General features: G+C 36.4%; 1 protein-coding gene across 2 annotated transcripts in view; it reads right to left on the reverse strand.

Moving 5' to 3' along the window:
- Positions 1–18153, reverse strand: part of ZFAND3 (zinc finger AN1-type containing 3) — a 135320-nt gene that overhangs the window by 97547 nt on the left and 19620 nt on the right. For both annotated transcript variants that reach the window (XM_036380248.2, XM_036380247.2), the window contains exons 2-3: positions 4572–4612; positions 2729–2755 (exon numbers count right to left, since the gene is read on the reverse strand). In XM_036380248.2, coding sequence (XP_036236141.1) covers positions 2729–2755; positions 4572–4612 — 68 coding nt within the window. The remainder of the gene's footprint in view (positions 1–2728; positions 2756–4571; positions 4613–18153) is intronic.

The raw sequence follows: 18153 nt of genomic DNA on the forward strand, positions 1-18153 counted from the left end.
CTATGTTTCTCTTTCACTCCTTATTAGATCTTTTCAGTGCAGGAACATAAAAAATACTATCAAAATTTCATAACAGCCTAGCACAGAGTTAAGCATACGTATTGAAAATACAAATGTGGTTCTAGCAATACTGACTTTCTGCTACTATAATGAAGATTAAAAATTTCTAATTTTTTACTCATCAAGAATCCAGTAATTAAAAAAAGATGTTTTACTTCAACCTAAAAATAAGACCAAACTATGAGTGGAAGCCCCTAAAACTCAGACAATTCTTGGGTTATTTGGCTGAGTTATCTTTTCAGTTTCAGTAATGCTGATCTAGTACTTTGCACAACATGAAAATAAATATTGCACAGCTGGATTAAGGGATAGATACCCACCTCCAGAAGTTCCAATTACATGTTCAGATAGAATGCCTATGATTTTGATTCACAAATCCATGAAAACTCTAACCATATTTTAACTTCTTCCAGTTTTGCAATTGCATCTCTCCACCAAACCATCCAGTGCTGCACTTACCTTTAGCTTCACACACTACTGAAAAAGCTGAAATCCATTTCCTGTACCTCTCTTTCCATTGCTGATAGAACATAGCACAAATTAAGCCTTCCAGGCTCACAATCAAATGGATTAAAGACAGACTGCATTTTTGGGGGGTGATGTACGTAGAAAGTGTAGTCTTATCATTTTCTCTATTTAAATTTTTGTTCTTACTCTGTAATAGTTCATTCTGCGACTGTTCCAAGAGGTTCCAATTAAAATTGAATTCTTGAGGTACCAGGTACTGTTTCCATGAATGCAGAATTCCTGCCTGAAAGATTCTACTTTATCTAGTGGCATTTCAAAAGGTACTCAAACAATGTCCCTACCTGAAGTTGATACTAGAACTTCCATAAACCTAATGGGAGCAAAGATAAGTTAATAAAGAGTACTTTTGAAAATTTTAACTTATCACTGTACTGTGTTTAATCACTCAAAATTCACAGTTTAGTGTATTGAAAAAATAAATGTTGCAGCATTCTTGAAAGATGTGGTGTCATTAAGGGAGATACTCTGGCCATAATTTACAATTTTACTTACCAGCCTATATTCTGACCAAAAGAATAAACATCAAAAAGCCTCCCAAACCCACAACACTTTACTGCATTTGTATTCTAGATGCATGGGAAGTCTGAAGCAACTATGTCTTCACCATCTAAAGAGCATATTTATTTGAAGCACTTCAATATGTAAGGTTACACTTGTTTTGTATCTGGAGACTATGAGACATTGATAACACATGGTCAGCACTGAATTGGAGACAGAATGTTGTGAAGTACTTTGCAGAAGTACAATTAACTTGAAATTATTTCAGAGAAGCTCTTGAACATTTTAGAGTCTGTTGCTTCTCCAGGGTTTAAGTAAAGTCAGGTATTCCTTATTGGAACCAGCAGATGGTGTGAAGAGGAGGCAAAGACAGCTGAAGAGGGTAGCTAACTTCAAGCTCTTCTGCAATATTTATCAACTCTTATCTTCAAGCTAAGAACTAGTCTGTAGCAAAAGAACAGCAATTTTGTGGTTGTACAGAAGAGCTTAGTGAACTTTCTGGATCTACATGAACACACTGGGTAGTTACAGACAAAGGGCTGCATGTATCTGTGCAGTATGCAGCTCACTCTTGCCATGCACTTATCATTTCTTGCCAACAACTTATCTCAGTAGTATCTTGTGAGCATTGTTTCCATGTTTAATGTACAAAAAAAGTACAAAAGATAGCCAAAATAAGGAATGTTAGTCTCTCTGCCATATTATCTGGTTGCTTTTGCAGTTTGTTTCATCTTGCACAAATGTGGGTGAAAACTCAGTGAATTTATTTTGATAATAAATTTAGAAAACAGAAGCACTTGGTCAAACAATAAGGCAAATTGACATTACCCTTTGCTCCAATTCTGGGCTAATTAATCTGATTTATGTCAAACTTGATCATTTTTCCCCTAAGAGATGGGTGTCATTGTTTGGGAATTGTATTCCCAAATTTAGTGTCCCACTGAAACTCCAAACCATAAGCCGCTCTCTCTCTTCCCCTCCCCTAGTGGCAGGCTGGAGAGGAGAAGTGGAGGCACAAAGGTAAAGATCCCAGGCTGAGATAACAACAATTTACTGGAAACAGCAATGAGATAAGAAAAGGAACATTAACAGTGACAATATCAGTAACAAAAATGTACCAGAGAGAGGAAAGTGGTTCACATGCAAAATGCTCAGAACTGGCATTACCCAACCACTCCCTCTGCCAGACTTTCTTGACTGGAAGACAACCCCTTCTCCCTGGAGGAGTGTCCCGTTCCCCCACCCCTGGCTATGAGGTGAGATGGTACAGAATAACCTCATGTAACCTGCACAAAGTAACCCTGTCCTGGCAGAACCAGAACTATGGGGAAGCCAGGAAATGCAGAAAAGAAGACTTCATGATCATGTATTTACATACTTGTTGATAGTTCAGAAAGTCTGAAAAACCTGCTAAGATAGGGAGGTTCTGTGAATAAATCATACTGTACTGTAAACAGAATATTTCATCCCTTCAGGACTTGTTGCCCTTCTCCCCTGATATATGTAAGAAAGGAATGCTTACACAAATGTAAGGGTCTTTCCTGCAGTGTGTGTCTCAAATTATTTTTTTTTTTTAAAGGAAGACTGGATTCTTCCATCTAGAAAAAAATGATCAAAAAAAGTAATTTAAAGAGTTACTAACCTTTTTCATTGTGTGGATTTCTTTTTTCTGAAATAAAAGAAAAAGGAAATGATGGTCAAGAGAAACAGTCTTTTGAAATTTTCCCTCTGCTTGAACACATTTGAATAAATAACCTGCCATTTTAAAAGAGAAAAAAGAGGAACTAGTTTTCACACCCCTTCTCTGGAGTGCCTGAAACAGTGAAAAACATCTTTCAACACCTTACTTGACTAAAATCTTGCTACCTGTGGTGGTTCAATTTACAGAAACAGGAGTACATATCTTTCTATATCAGTATGTAGCTAGAAATCCAGTATAGAAAAATATGCTAAAGCTATTTCAGTAACATCAGGGGAAAAAAATAAAAAATAGAAAACTGCTTTTATGTTGGAATGATGACACTGAGAGGTTTTGAGTTATGACTCCAACAGAGTTGGAGTAGTTTTAATACTACTTGTTGAAGGAACCATAGTTAAGATCTAAATAAGATAAACTTGTCTTTTTCCACAGCACCTTCTACAATACCTTTATTCCAACCACTAGCAGCTCTTTAAGTTACTAAAACACTTACAAAGACTTATGTCATTAAAATAAACAGGCTCTAAGGAACATCTTGAAAAATTAAAAACATAAGCTCTCCCACCTCCACCCCGCTAATCACATAAGGTCTCATCTTAAAATTTTACAGCAGAGAAAAATTAACTTTATCAGAGCTAATGGCATTTTGGAAAAATTGCAGAATAGAAGCCAAGAACTTTTCTTTTCTTTAAAAAGAAACAAAATTACAAACAAACAAAAAAAAACCAAACCAGTAAAAACAAAAAGAAAAGATGCTCTGTCTAATGCCTGGTCTGCTGGCTGTGAAGTGTTGGGTACTCTGCTAAACTCAGCAAATGAGGGATGGGCTGTTTTGATGTCACAGAATCAGAACACCTGCACTGCTGAGTACACAAACACAAACTACTTACAGTACTAGTATGAATATAACAGTCCTACTGAGTCAAATCAAAGACTTGTTTGTGAATGTGGACAGAAGGGAAAGAGTACAAGAAATGACTTATACTTTCTTCAATATACCATTTCCAGAGATCCATGCCTTTGGAAAACAGCCAGAGAAATACATTTTGCTGAACAACCTTTTAGCAATCTTTATTTCCCAGGTGTTTAAAGTTAAAAAAAACAAATTCTGGACCTTTTAAAATTTTATCTGTTGCCCCAAGGCAGTTAAAAACCATGAACTATTACAGGACCTTAATTACAATTAAAAGTAAGATTACAATACTAAGTAATACAAAAAAATTAATTCAGAAGGGCAAAGCTAGAAGCTGCTAACAGGAAAAGGTCAAAAACAATTCCTAAGATTTTACACAATAGCAATGACCTTACAATAGGAAAATAATATGAAGTAATTAGAACAGCCTACCAATGACTTACTGATGATTTAATGTTCAAGGGCTGCAAGTTAGAGGAAATGAAATGAGGTGTTCTATACCAACTTTTTATTTTAATTTTTAATCCATTCTATATATCAGAAGTTATTACAAAATAAATCCTACAAAATTCCAAATTACAATTCAGACTTATGTGTTGTGGAAACCACATCATCCATACAGGAGCTGTGCTGGCAATGGGGCTCTGTAGTACAAGGATGTACCTAAATTCCCTGAACTTCAAGAATTAATTTTGATGGGTACATTTACACAAGAGGTTCTTGATTAGCAAATAAAGGAAGCACTAAAGTGAGGAAAATCTGATTACATATACACACTGAAGGAAAAGAAACCCATGCACAAATCCTAAGGGACATGCCAACAATGTGGTTTCAATAATCTACGGGAAACACAAAACCTTTTACTGCACTTACCAGCAAAGCATTTGGAACAGAGATTCATAGTCTTGCTGGACCTGGGGCAAAAAATAAAAAAAAATAGAGCTAAAAAATTCATTATATTTCTAATCAATACAGGGAAGTTTTGGGGGCAATGAAGCAAGGGTACAGAGAAGGTAAGAACTTAAATGGCTAGGAATCAAAGGTAAGTGGCTAGAAGTGGCTGAACTAGAAACAAGAATATAGAAAAAGACTTTGCATGGTAACCTCTTTCCAAGAGTTTCCAAAATATGACTTCTATGCATTTATCTCATATATTAAAATAAACTTACTTTACCATTCAATATATTTGTTACACATTCATCATTCAAATCTTTGTATTGCAATGTGACAATAATGATAGATAGGAAGCACCAATACATTCCATTTGAATAGCAGACTCCCCTTGGCAACAGCTCTGCAGTCCTGACAAATCCTGAATACAATACAGCAATGGAAAGATTAAAGTATTGTACTTATAAGGACACAGACAGATGTGCTCTTGGAAGTCTAGATGGAATGGTTTAACTAGTTATTACATCAAGCTGTATTCAGCAGCAATTTAAAATAACCTGGCTGACTTTGCACCGACATGGACTAGGATAGTTCATATGATCCACAAGGGTGGCTCAGCTCTGAGGGCAGCAACCTTCAGCTGAGAGAAAAACAGCAGGAGAACAGCAGCAATATCTTAAGCCTCCCAGATGTCTACAAAGTGCATATGCAATTATGCCACAGGTGTTCAAACCTCAGAAAGTCAGTAGCCTTACCAAAAAAAAAAAATTAAAATTTAAGGTTATAAGACCTCTCTAAGGCTCCAATGAAAATACCCAAAGCAATACACTATGTCACCCCCAGTTTACAAAAAGTTCTCTTCTAACATCCCATCTCCTTTACAAAGTGACCTGGAGAATATTCTCTGAAGTTCTCTGTGTTGGATTATCCTTAGGTAAGAATGAACTGGCTTCTGTGCATACTGCCCAATACTTGATTTGTTCAGCATTCCTGAATCAACTCTGCCATTATCTACAGGCATTAACGCCATCCTGGGCAAGTCTGAAAGCACCTATTAAAACAGGCAAGGTTGCTCCAAAACTGTCCATGCCCATAAGACCTTTTTTCCTCCTCAGAGCAGCCTCCAGCTGGAACATACAATTTAGCCAAATTAGTTGCACATTTCTCTCTAGAAAAATACATACAAAGAAACAACCGAGACTACCCAAAACAGTTGTTTTCTACCTCCAACCAAACAGGAAAGGAATTTTGAGAGATCTGAGTCATAACAACACATCAATCATAAAACACTGCTTGTTACCTTGAGACAAAAAAATTTGACAACTTTTTCAAAGCAATTGTATCATAAATGAACACATATCAGAATTATAGATTCTCCCTGCCTGAATTTGCAGATGGTTATTTTAAATTATTTTCTAGTAACAAAGTAAACCCAGACCTGGTCAATCATATCTTGATATCAGTCACACCAAACATTACAGATGCTTTTCAATTCATGCACATCTGAAAGCTGGTTTACATCAGGCTCAAAAATTCTATAAGAACACATATCACTGGAGATTTGAGACAACCATTTGCCAGCTATAGCAAGAGCCATACTCACATGAAAGCTAGTTTTAAATGCAAACAGTATGTGCACAGGAGAAAAGTTAATTCCCAAGAAAAGAAAAGCAAAACAGCATTTGTAGCCATAGAAATATATCTTCAGATTGGTAGATACCCAAAGATTCAATGTGTTGGCAGTCTACACAGATTATCTACCTTCAAGAGAACTGCAATTAAAAGCAGCATGGTGAGTCAACACCTCCAGCATCAGTGTGCTGCAGTTCAGTACTCACTGCTTACGGGTTAGACCTTCTGGAGCAGCTCAATATGCCAGGCAGGACCTTCTCTGCAAAGCCATTAAACCCCAGGGGCAGCAAAGAAAAAGAAAGGCAGAGTTCAGCTGGTTCATACTGATGACATTGGAATGGGCAATGACAAATGTTTTCAGTGGTATAATCAACCATCTCAGATGTTAAATATCAATCCAAAGCCTCATATAATATTTACTTATCAGCACACAAACAATGGAAAACACAGACACAAACACAACATAGAGCTCTGTGAAAAAGAGTCAAAAAGGCTGCCACGTACATCTAACACACAAAACTCCATGAAATATTCTGAAAGGACATCACTATTGGGCAAGTGACCTTGTAAGCCAAATAACACTGTTACAGTTTCAAGGATCACTTTCCCTTAGATCCTTGTATACAACTTTTCAAGGCATCCAAGGCAGTCTGAGGCTGCTACTAGGATGAGAACCCAAACCTTGAGTGGTTTTTTTATTAGTTTCTTTTACATAGCCACTTATGTGACAGCAGGTACACATAGCAGCACTACACTAGAACTAAGAAGAAAGCAAAGACAGAGTAACAGCATTGATCAACAATCAGCTTCTTTATGAAAATGCAATATTTATTTAGAGCAAAAGTTTTATAAAGTAAATGCATTACACAGTTTATGTACATCAAATTTTGTAGGTCAGTGTATGCCAAGTAAAATGTTTGACAGCCTTTTGCTATACTGCAAATCCCTCCTCCCACTGCTAGGATCTCCTCTTTTCAGCAGGCAAGGGTTCACTCACCAGACTTAAAACTGAGCAAACCAGCATATTGCTGTTCTCTCACAGAGCACATGTTAACCACATCACTGGTTTAATTATTTCTCAGTGACTACAGAATTCACCAGAAGCTCACAGTGCCAGGGAGGAACACAAAAATGTAAAATTTCTTTGTTCCCAACAACCTTCTCAAATATACCATACATCTGCAATATCTGTTATTTCTAGGGACAATTTTATTTGAAACACTAAAGATTCTGAAATATCAAAGTCTTAATCACGACACAGCCTTCTGTTTCCACTTCATAGGAAAAAGAGGATCATGGATGACTTTTAGAGAAGGCAATACAATTCCTGTTTCTAGGAACACATAACAATATCATGACTGTAGTGGTGTATAAGGCACAGCAAAGCTAGAATTCTAAGCTAGCCCTGGCAATGAGAATTGTGTGGTTTAGACTGCAAGTCTTTAGGCTGACACCCAGCACTTCTACACCCTTCTGACACAGCTGGCTTGGGATGTGCTTCTGAAACAGATATAACCACAGTTTTTAACTGCACATACTATAGTAATTCCTAGATTTCCCTCATGAAAAGTCAGCTCCATGCTGAACAGCACCTCATCCAGCATTACTCAGAGTATACATTTTATATGTACAATATCCCTAGAAAGTCATTTTTATACAGATAATTTATAATCTCTACTTGTACATAATTTAAGCTGGCATTCAGAAAGACATTCATATTTATAGATAAATCAAGTCAAATAGAGTGGCATTATCGCTGAGGCAGAATATATAGTTAAACCTCTTTGGAGGTACTTCCATTTGTCAAAAAGAAACCATTTAACTAAAGTGTAACACAAAATTATTATGTAGATTGGAAACCGCAAGGTGAAGCAAGCTCAGAAGGTCAAGTGGCAGACTAAGTGAGGATACTTCAAGCCCAGAGGCTACAGAATGATTGCATGCAACAGTTCTGCAGGGTTTGGTCTGAAAACAGTGAGGGTATTAAAATTGCCTCTGCTGCCAAAGGAAAAAACCCACTCCCTTAACAACATAGCCACGAAAAGCAGTAGCAATGACACAGGGACTTTGAAAGAGAAAAAATTGACAGAAATGGGAAATCCTGGAAGTTCTACCATGTTTATACTTAAGCAGGAAATAAATTGCATGTAAGGGTAAAAATAAAATATTTGAGACTCTCAATACAAAATATTTGTATTTGAGACTCTCGAAACCATCATCCCTTACTTGTACCTACAACTTGCCATAGCAAAGGGAACTATTTGAGCATTCAGACAGACATGCACACAGGCCACTGTAAGGTCCCAACCTCAGAGAGATGCACATCTGCATCTCCACTTAAAGGTGCATAATGCAAACTGAGAGCCAGCAATGGGTGTTAAATAGCAAAAATCACATACTTCAAGTCCTATATGTGCTTATATTGTGTACTACCATTGATATATAACTAATTGAGAAAACTAAAGAGATCGCTTGCCTGATTCCATTTTCATATGGTACTTCCCTTACATTCTTATAAAGGTGTGAAGTGGCTTTATCTGCTCCAAGAAGAGCACTTGATCTTATAAACTCAATTTTATGCTCTATCCTATCAATTGTCCCTTTTATTTCCTGCCATTTTACACTATATCACTGCAAGGTACCATCCAAATCAATGCATATTCTACTCTGTCTTCACTGGAGGTTTGGTTTTCCTTCTCCCTCCTCTTCCGGTAAATGACTACCAATACAAAACCACATTTAGAGAATGCAAGTGATTTCTAGCCCTAAATCTCAAAGAAACAACTGTTTGATGCACAGCAGCTCATCAGAATAAACATAATTAAAAGACAATCTCACTCTGAAGATTCAAGAACAAGTCACATGTAGAAATTTTGTGCAGTCAAAGAGAGTTAAGAAGAAGTATACCAAAACTTGACTGATCTCAAGATACTCAGTCTCCAAAAACAAACTTCTGCCAAGAAACTTGGGCACATCTAATAAATAATGAAGGGTTTGGTAACAGAATCCTCCATTTTCCAGCAGATGGTCAGGTGCTTCATAACTTCCCCATCCCATCTTTAGGACAAAAAACAAAAGGAGACCAGAAACATTAAATCTAATACTAGCTTTACGATACACAAGTGCCAAAGGGCAGTACAAAATGCTCAGTTTCACCTGTATTAGCATGCCACCTAGACTTTTTAAGGTAATGGTAAACTAGTATTATTAGTGCAGATGTTCACCAATGACAAGAATTGTGCAGCTGCCTCAGAGTAAAAATTCTACTACTACAGACAGGTATGTATTGTCAATGCTTGAAAAACAACACTAGAATAATTATAATTCTTTAAACTAATTTTTGTTCATGTGTCTTTTGATGATGGAAGAATAAGGATTTTGGAAAAAAAATGCTTTCATACAGCATATGTGCATTAGACATTTAGTTTTAAAGACATTAAAAACCACAGATGCTAATTAAGTATGACTATAAAATCCCAGGTTCTGCATTTTTATTGGAAAAAAGCCTTCCAGCACATCTAGTAGTGGTTTGTTACGATTCAGAAGTTGCTATGACTTGGTAGCAGGAAAACATATCTACTTCAGTGTCCCTGTAATTGCACTGGTGATTAAATGCAGCATGTTAAATGCTTCTTGGTCCCCTTCCAGCACAGCAATTACAGCGGGATCACAGTGCCACTACAGTACAAATGTGTATCAGCCCCTGAATGATACCTGTCCAACATTGTCAGGGGCCCTATGTTTGAGGAAGATTAACATAGTATGAATCATGTAATTAATTAGTTAAAACTACAAAGATACTCCCTCTATGCTCAGCACATACTGTATCATGCATTTTGCAACTTAGGACGGCTATACTCATGTTAAATCAATGCATTTATACTACTGTAGTTAATGATCTGTCACCATTTCCATTAGAAAGCAATTTTCAAAGCCTTAGACCTCTACTAAGAATTCACTGTGAGCTGAATCCTGGCACAGGGCAAAAGCAAAACCACAGCAGACACATTTACTTTCATCCAAATAAATTAGAAGGATTATTTATTATTAAAAGAAAATCGATCCAATTCTGTATTTCCCTGACACTTTTCATCATTCATTCAGAGCATCTAATGCTTCACCTTGTACAGGAGGGAGGTTAATTAGGCTGTGTTAATAAGATACTCCATTGTTCTTTGAAAGTTCTATATATCCTGTACATTACCTTCTGAAAAAAGCCATTTTACTTTTCTAAATCAGAAGTCACCTCACTGATTTCATATATGTTTTATATTTGATATTTATAGGTCCTTTGTAATTTATAATCTTGTTAAGGGAATATGGGCAAGTTTTTTGGGGCAGTTTAAAAAATTATTAATATTTTTAAACTGAGGTAATTCAATCATTCTTCATAAATGATGCATGCCAAATTCCTTTCAAATTAAAGAGCAGAAGTGGAGCGTGGCAAACGCAAGTGGACCTACAGAGAACTCAGCAATGAGAAAGTCACATGCAGTCAGAAACAGATTTTTAAGTGAACTAAGATCTGAAATTAAATATCCCATGAACGCACTCAAAATCTACTTCATCATCTGTTCTATACCTATATGCTCAGGGTTAAGAACTTCAATTAGAAAAGTGTTATCAGTAACATTTTTTATGATTACAGCTACTACAGGGGGTTGTGCTTTAAAAACATCAGTATTCTGGTGTTGGACTTCTTATTTTCACTACAAACAATCTGGATGTTGCTTATCTGAAGATTTTTATTAAGCTGCTGAAAATGATGCTTCAGTCAGTGAGCCACATGTTCTTACCTCAATTTGAACTGAAATGGAGGGCAAACTTTATTAACTTTACAGTGTACTAGTGGAATGTCCTTCTGGCAGCTTTCCACACTCAAAAGATATGCTGGTGTGCTGATATCCCAATGAAGTAGCTGGATCCTAGTTTATTATTTTTTCCAATAGTTACACTAAAGCATCCTTTTTAAACTCCATGACTGAAAGACTTTTTATGCTTTAAATACATAAAGACACTGAAGTGCTCAGTTGGAAATTAGTCCAGAAAAGAGCACAAACACACAAGTGGTAAGATGGGAGAATGTGGAAAATAGTGCAGTACCTTACAAAACACACAGAAACACTGATAGAGTTTTCACTAAAGCCTTTTCCAACAATTCTTAAAATAAACTGCAAAAGAATACAGTGCATTTAAACGAGCCAAGACAGATTGTAAGAACTTCAATCTGATTCATCTGGGTTTCTAGCTGAGCTTACAACGTTGTTGCCCTCCAGTCAAAGCTAAATGGTTCATATTCCCAATGAATACACAACTCTATGCTTTTAAAAAAACAATCTCAGCAGCAAAATCATATACCAAACATTGCTCTGATAACTCTTCAAAAATCTTTTTCAAGATGTGTAGCCTACTATTTAAAGGACAATTAAACATTTGGAATTCTAAGAGTTGAAGCCTTTAATGAAGTAGGAATAAAACTTGAAAGTCGTGAGCTACACACCTTCCACCATTCCTCAATGATATTATTTTGCTGTATATTGCAGGTAATAACTAACATTGCCCTATGACAACACAATCATCCTCCTGAGATTTACAATATGAGATATTAACTTTATCTTTTTCTTCAGATCAGACTCTCCAATAAATGCTCTGCTGATAAGCACCACTCAAAAATCTATTCCATTTCTGTTATTCCTTTTACCACAGGAGTAGTAAATAGATACTAAATAGTAAAACATCCTTAGGAAAAAAAAAGCAGCTGGAAGAAACCTCGAGAAAGAAACTGTTTTGTCCCTGGACTTAAAGGTATGGGTAAATACATATCAAACTTTCCCAGGAAACCCCCCTAAAATACTTCCTGACCTGAACTGCCAGATTTAGCATAGAAAGAAGGAAAATGTTTGATTCTCACTGATTTTAAGCCCAGCATGTCTCTTCTGTACACAAATGGATAGCAAAGCATTACATTTTTTTAATCAAAGTTCTTTTTCTATGGCACAAGTACACTTAGGAATGCCTGCCATTATGATGGCTTAGAATGGTTAGAAAGTTTGAATTCTTGGTGTGGGGGGAAAGGGGAATAACTTTGCAAAGTATTTCCAAGACTGCAGGCTTTATGTCAAGTAACATTTAAAAGGACAAGGTATGTAAACTAGTTTTAAAATGCTGTGGTTGCTTTAGTATTAACAAATCACGCCAATAAAGTCTGGTACAAATATTGTGCCATGTGTTTTCTCTCAAAAGCTAGCAGAACACCAAAATTATAAAACAAAGTACTTTGTTGCAGAGCTCTACACTTCGTGTCTAACAAGTCAAACATTAATCAAGCAAAAAGGAGTTGCAAGTGTTGACCATCCTAAACATGGAGAGAGAAGGCACATGAAGGTGCACTATATGCAAAAGATCTGACAGGATGAGTTAGAATCCCAACCATTATTTTGACTATTCATTTCTATGAGTTAAAAACACAGGAAGCTAGGTTCAGAAATAAAGCAGCCAAAACCAAGAGGACAGAGTATTCCTTGGACAAAGCAAGAAATCATTACTATTCTGAGATGGGTAAAGAGCTGTGATCTATTTGGACAAGGCTGTCCAGCAGGATCTCTCACCTGCCTAGACAACACCAAAAAGCAGCAATGAGAGATATTTTGTTAATGAGAGACAAACTCCCTTTTATGGTTCTCTGTACTCCTTGGTTATTGAATCCTTCTGGAACTGCACACGATTATAGAATTGTAGCACTTCTCGAAAAGCAGCTGAAGAATATGGACAACATGCCTGCAATCCTATCTTACTACATTATTCATAAACACATCTGAAAGAAGGTTCCAGTATGGAAGTTAGCAGACATTTTTCCTCCTCCCCATTTAAAACAGGTTTCAGTAGTCTCCAAAAGTTTACCTGGATGTTCACCATGGGAAATTCACTCTTTGATCCTAGCCTGCCTTATACCCAATTGTACAGTCAAGAAGCAATGGGGCTCTTACTCTGGTCACTGCTGCCTCTATACCTGACTGACTACACACAGACATTTTCAGCTCTCAGGTGTGAAAATGCAGCTATGTCTGATGCTCCTATTTTAGAAAACAAGAGTACTTCAGCTCCTCCTCAGGAATCTGAACTGTATTAAGATTATGCCTACATTAGGAGCAATCTGCCAGTTAACTAAACAAAACTTTCCTCGAAGCAGATCTACCTACACTGTCAGAAAACAATTCCACCCTGCTGTTACAATAGCAGAAAAATAAGACAAAGAAAGTAGGGAAAAAAACCACATTAAAAGTCACTTTTAAAATTGGAATGAACCACCCACGACTATCTTACTCTTAGCAAAAGCAGGTTTACATGTTCATCTTGGTCATCCCAGAATTTTGGCCAACTTCCAAATAGCTCTCAGGTGGACGTCTGTCCCTGATTTTCTGTCTGTCAGGTATGAGAGGCTCCCACCCTCAAAAGAACCATCCCAGAGTAAAGAAACAGAGTGTAACTCTCTTGCTCTATGCAGAAATGTTATGAACTAATGTTTTCACCAACACATTACACAAAGTCTTGGCTCAGAACGACACTTTGGAATGTTTAACCTTGAGAAGAGATATCCTCTCCTAAGTACTTTGAGGTTTCTAACAGTTCAGCATCATTCCAACCAATACAGCATTTCTAACCAGCATAAAACTGCTTATAAATAATTCTTTCACAATGTTTCTGTGTTAAACATTCAACTTCTAAAGCATCTGAAAAAGACTAAATAAAACAGGTAAAATACAGGACAACAAAGAGTTAAGGAACAAACCAACATAAACATGTTTGGTAACACCACATCAAAAAGCAAACAAACCCTCAAAAAAACCCCAAAACACTATAAACAAGAATTTGGCTGATAATAACAAAGACTTACACAAAGCAAGACATGAATGTGAATATGGAAAAGGTGTGATTTTTTTCTTTCCCACATGTGCACCCAGGCACAAACACAGGTAAAGAAATACAACAGCAGTTATACTCTAACCACCATTAGCTCAGTGAAAAATGACATTTGATAGGCTGGGATCCAGAGTTCCATTGACAGCTCATATAAAGCAGCACCCTCTTTTCAGCAGTGTTCAGTACAAAGCTGCTTTCTCAGGAAAGCATCCACTTTTCTCAGTATCCACTAAGGCACACTAGATACTGGCCATGGAAAGTGTCTTCAGCCTCAAGATCCTTCACTTGCTGAAGGGGTTTGCTCTATGAAATATCCCAAAATCAGTCCATTCAAAAACAGTTCCAAAAGTGGGGGGTGTAGGAAATCTGCACAATTAAGAAATCCAAAATGAAATGGAAGTGCTTGAGAGACTTCAGTAGTTTTTTTTAGGGGGAAGGGGAACATTATTTTGTTTTTTTTGTTTGGTTGGTTTTGAGGTTTTCTCTAAGCTGTGATTAAAATATTAAACATGAAAGATATTTTAAAAATCTGAAAATCTCATCTCCTCCCTGCATCCTCAACACTATTTCCAAGACCTGAGCTTGACCCAGGGAATGCTGCTCAATGCCATTCTTTTTTTCAAGTATGGGATTTTGGAAAGTTAATGCGTTAACAATGTTGTAGAGTTCAGTAACTGAACTGCAAGTAAATGTGCTCTTTTGCTCAAATCCTATGATTCATGTGCCCAGGAGGAACAACTGCCTTTAACTCTACTTTATCCAGCTATGTTATCTGAAAACTCTTCTCAATTTTCCTTTGAATAGAAAAATGCTGAAAATAAATTTAACTGGGCTAAAGAACTACACATTAAAAAATAGATTGCAATAAACATCCTGAGCATATGACACAAGCCAAAATGTCCAGAATTTGTGGTTGAAAAAATAGGAAACAACTTTAAAATAATGTAATGCACCACAATGTGTATGTCTTGAATTTTCCAGCATTCTGAATGCAAATGCATGATCTCCAAGAGCAATTACAATAGGAATAGTACTCCACGTTTTTTCAGAAAGAAAAAGCATCTTAAATACCCCACTACAACTCTAGAAAGAGAAAAAAGGTTATTCAATAAATGCAGATTTTAAACCTGCCTATCACTGATATAATATGAAATATTAAAATATTATTAAATCTTCTCATTACCTACAGTTAGGTTATAGGTCTGGCTGCTGGTCTTTCTGTAATTGTAGCCATACAATTTGGTTCTACTATAGAAGAATTAAGTTTATTAAGTTCCTGTAGTAAAGCTTTTTCAAAACACAGATTAAGCATATTCTATGCTCTCTTTTAGTAGACAGTTTTCCAGTCTTTCCTATTTTCTTTTATCACATGTTAATTCAAGTTAACATGCACCTGACTCACTGAATAAAACTGACACACCACTAGTCTATGTTTATTCATTTCTTACAGACAAAAACTGAAACTCTTCAAACAAACACCCAAAAAAAGAACAACTCTCTGTTATGGGAAAGCTTACAGCATGAACCTTTCCATGTTTAACTTTCTCTCTAAATAATGCAACAAAAGGAAACAATTAAATAAAAGTATTTTGAGTCTTAATATGTAAATGTTAATAATTATAGAGATGCTTTTCTTTTTTTCTTTTAAATCAACACCTTTCTATTCTCTTTTGCGGTAGTACGGTCACTATCATGGCATTGATCAGGGAGTCAACAGCATGAAGTATCTTCCATAAGAACTGAAATAGAATGAGCACAGTACACAAAAAACAACCCAGACAGAATCAGTGCTGAACTGAATCTATCAGACAAGTGTCACAATGTCATAATAGAACACTGGCATTTTTATGCTAGATTATTCTGAGTTTCTTATTTTTGCATCTTTCAACTTTCTATACCTTTTCAAAATATTACATAAAATTACATTTCTCAAAATTCTAAAAGGAAGCAACAGCATTTTTTTCCACATACTCAGATTTGGTAGTTAACATAGCTATCCCAGCAAAACACTGTTAATTAAAATATCCATGTGCTGGGGATCTTGTCAGAATCCTAAATTGCTTTGTTTCTGACTGTGACCAAAAACTGTTCTCTGTGCATGTTCAACTGCAGCATGCCTGAAAATCAATCCCTTATATTCCACTATGAGCATCTGTACCCACTGAAGCAGAGAAAAGATCGGTGAAAAGAACAGATTCACAGATACATTTGAAGAATCTTTCTCCATACAGCCTGTCATCTCAGGCTTAAAGGACTCACTGTTTGAAATTTTAACTAACACTCACCACTGTAAATGCAGCTGCCGTTATCCCTGACACAGAACAAATTATTCCTTGTGCTGTCAATCAGCACTGCTCACCATCCAACAATCTACTACAAGCATATTCTAATCACTTTTGCATGGGCTAACTTCCAGCTACCCCCCATCATACCTGGGGATTTGTTAAACCATTCCTAGCATTTGTTAAATTGGAACCAATGGCATGAACATCAAACTCTGTTATTTAATCAATTATTACCTGAGAAGACAGTCAGATCTACAACAAACATACTCTCTAATCAGAAGTTTGATCTTTATTTTCTTAAAGGTATTATGGTGAATTGGGTCCAAAAGAAATAACACAGGTCTTATGATTTGTATGCAACTACAGCCAACTTCAAAAGTATCTTGCACATATAATTCCTAAAATCACTTATTTTCCTGAGAGACTTATGTACGAGCTCGGCATGTGTTAAATCAAAAGCATTTCTAAGAGAGACCAGCTGGGTCCCACAGTGTTCACTAATACAGGAGGTTATCTATCAGTAAATATTCTACCTGGCTCTTTTGAGCACATCCTATGAAGAACGGGCAAATTGTTCCAGGGTATCTAATTGACCTACTAAGAGAAAATGGACCAGACTCCAAATCTCAGTTTAGTTCTTGGCAAGAGTTATTTTTAAAGTCTGGAGAACTTTAAAAAAAATTTCAGATATCAAAAAAATATCAGATATGGCAATAAAAAAGCAGCAAAGGAAGTTGGGGAGAGACTGCTCATCTTTTATTAGATTGTGCTCACTTCCCCTTAGCCTTCACACTTAACCAAGGTCAGAAAATTAAATTTACAGTTTGTTCAATAAAAAATGTTAATGTCTCAGTATACTTTCAAATATACAATTGGTCTAAAATCCATGGATTGTACCCAGCACCCTTAAAATGAGGTGGCATCACAGAAAAGTACCCACAGAGGTAGGAGTCAACATAATGCCTGTCTGCTGCATTAACAAAATCTGTACTCTGGGTCTCTGCTAGTTTGCACCGAACATTTATAATTCTCTAGGTACTCTAACATCTGTGAAACATTTTACAACTCAAACTATCAGCACACATGGGCTTCTGCTGTTGTAAACACTGAATCAGCTGAACTACTAGAAACACTGAAAAGAATTTAATGTATAAAGGAAATGCATTACAGAAGCAGGCTACCACACTCCAGTACCAATGGGTGAGTCACAACAGGACTTAGAGCAAGTTCTGAAGACCTTCCCTCAGCTCTACAAAACCCAAGTTAGATACGTAACCTGCTTACACTTGCATTGCAAGGTTCCAGTGAATGCCATCTGCAGTGGGCACGACCAGATGATAATTTTGACTGCAAATGCCCATGTCTGCAAATAAATCTCTAGGAAAGAAATACCATTCACCAAAATTAGCATTCAGTAATCAAATACATTTATTGATGTGGTAGTTTTTTGTGTTATTAGAAGGGGAAATGCTGAATACTGTATTAAATGAAACTGGATCAATATTACAACTTAGCATATTACAAGATTCAATATCATGTAAGCAAAACAACCCAGAAAACTTAGCCAGTATAGAAAATAAAATATGAGCAATTACAGAAGCATGTATCTGTTTGCCTCCTTTTTACACTGTATTACAAGAATCCTGGTCTACTTTTTTCTGCTTTTCTTTTTGGCACAATAAAACTAGCAAATCAGAAGGTGAGAGAATGAACACATTGGAAGGTGT

The sequence above is a fragment of the Molothrus ater genome, chromosome 3 (genome assembly GCF_012460135.2).
Source record: "Molothrus ater isolate BHLD 08-10-18 breed brown headed cowbird chromosome 3, BPBGC_Mater_1.1, whole genome shotgun sequence".
Classification (NCBI taxonomy): Eukaryota; Metazoa; Chordata; class Aves; order Passeriformes; family Icteridae; genus Molothrus; species Molothrus ater.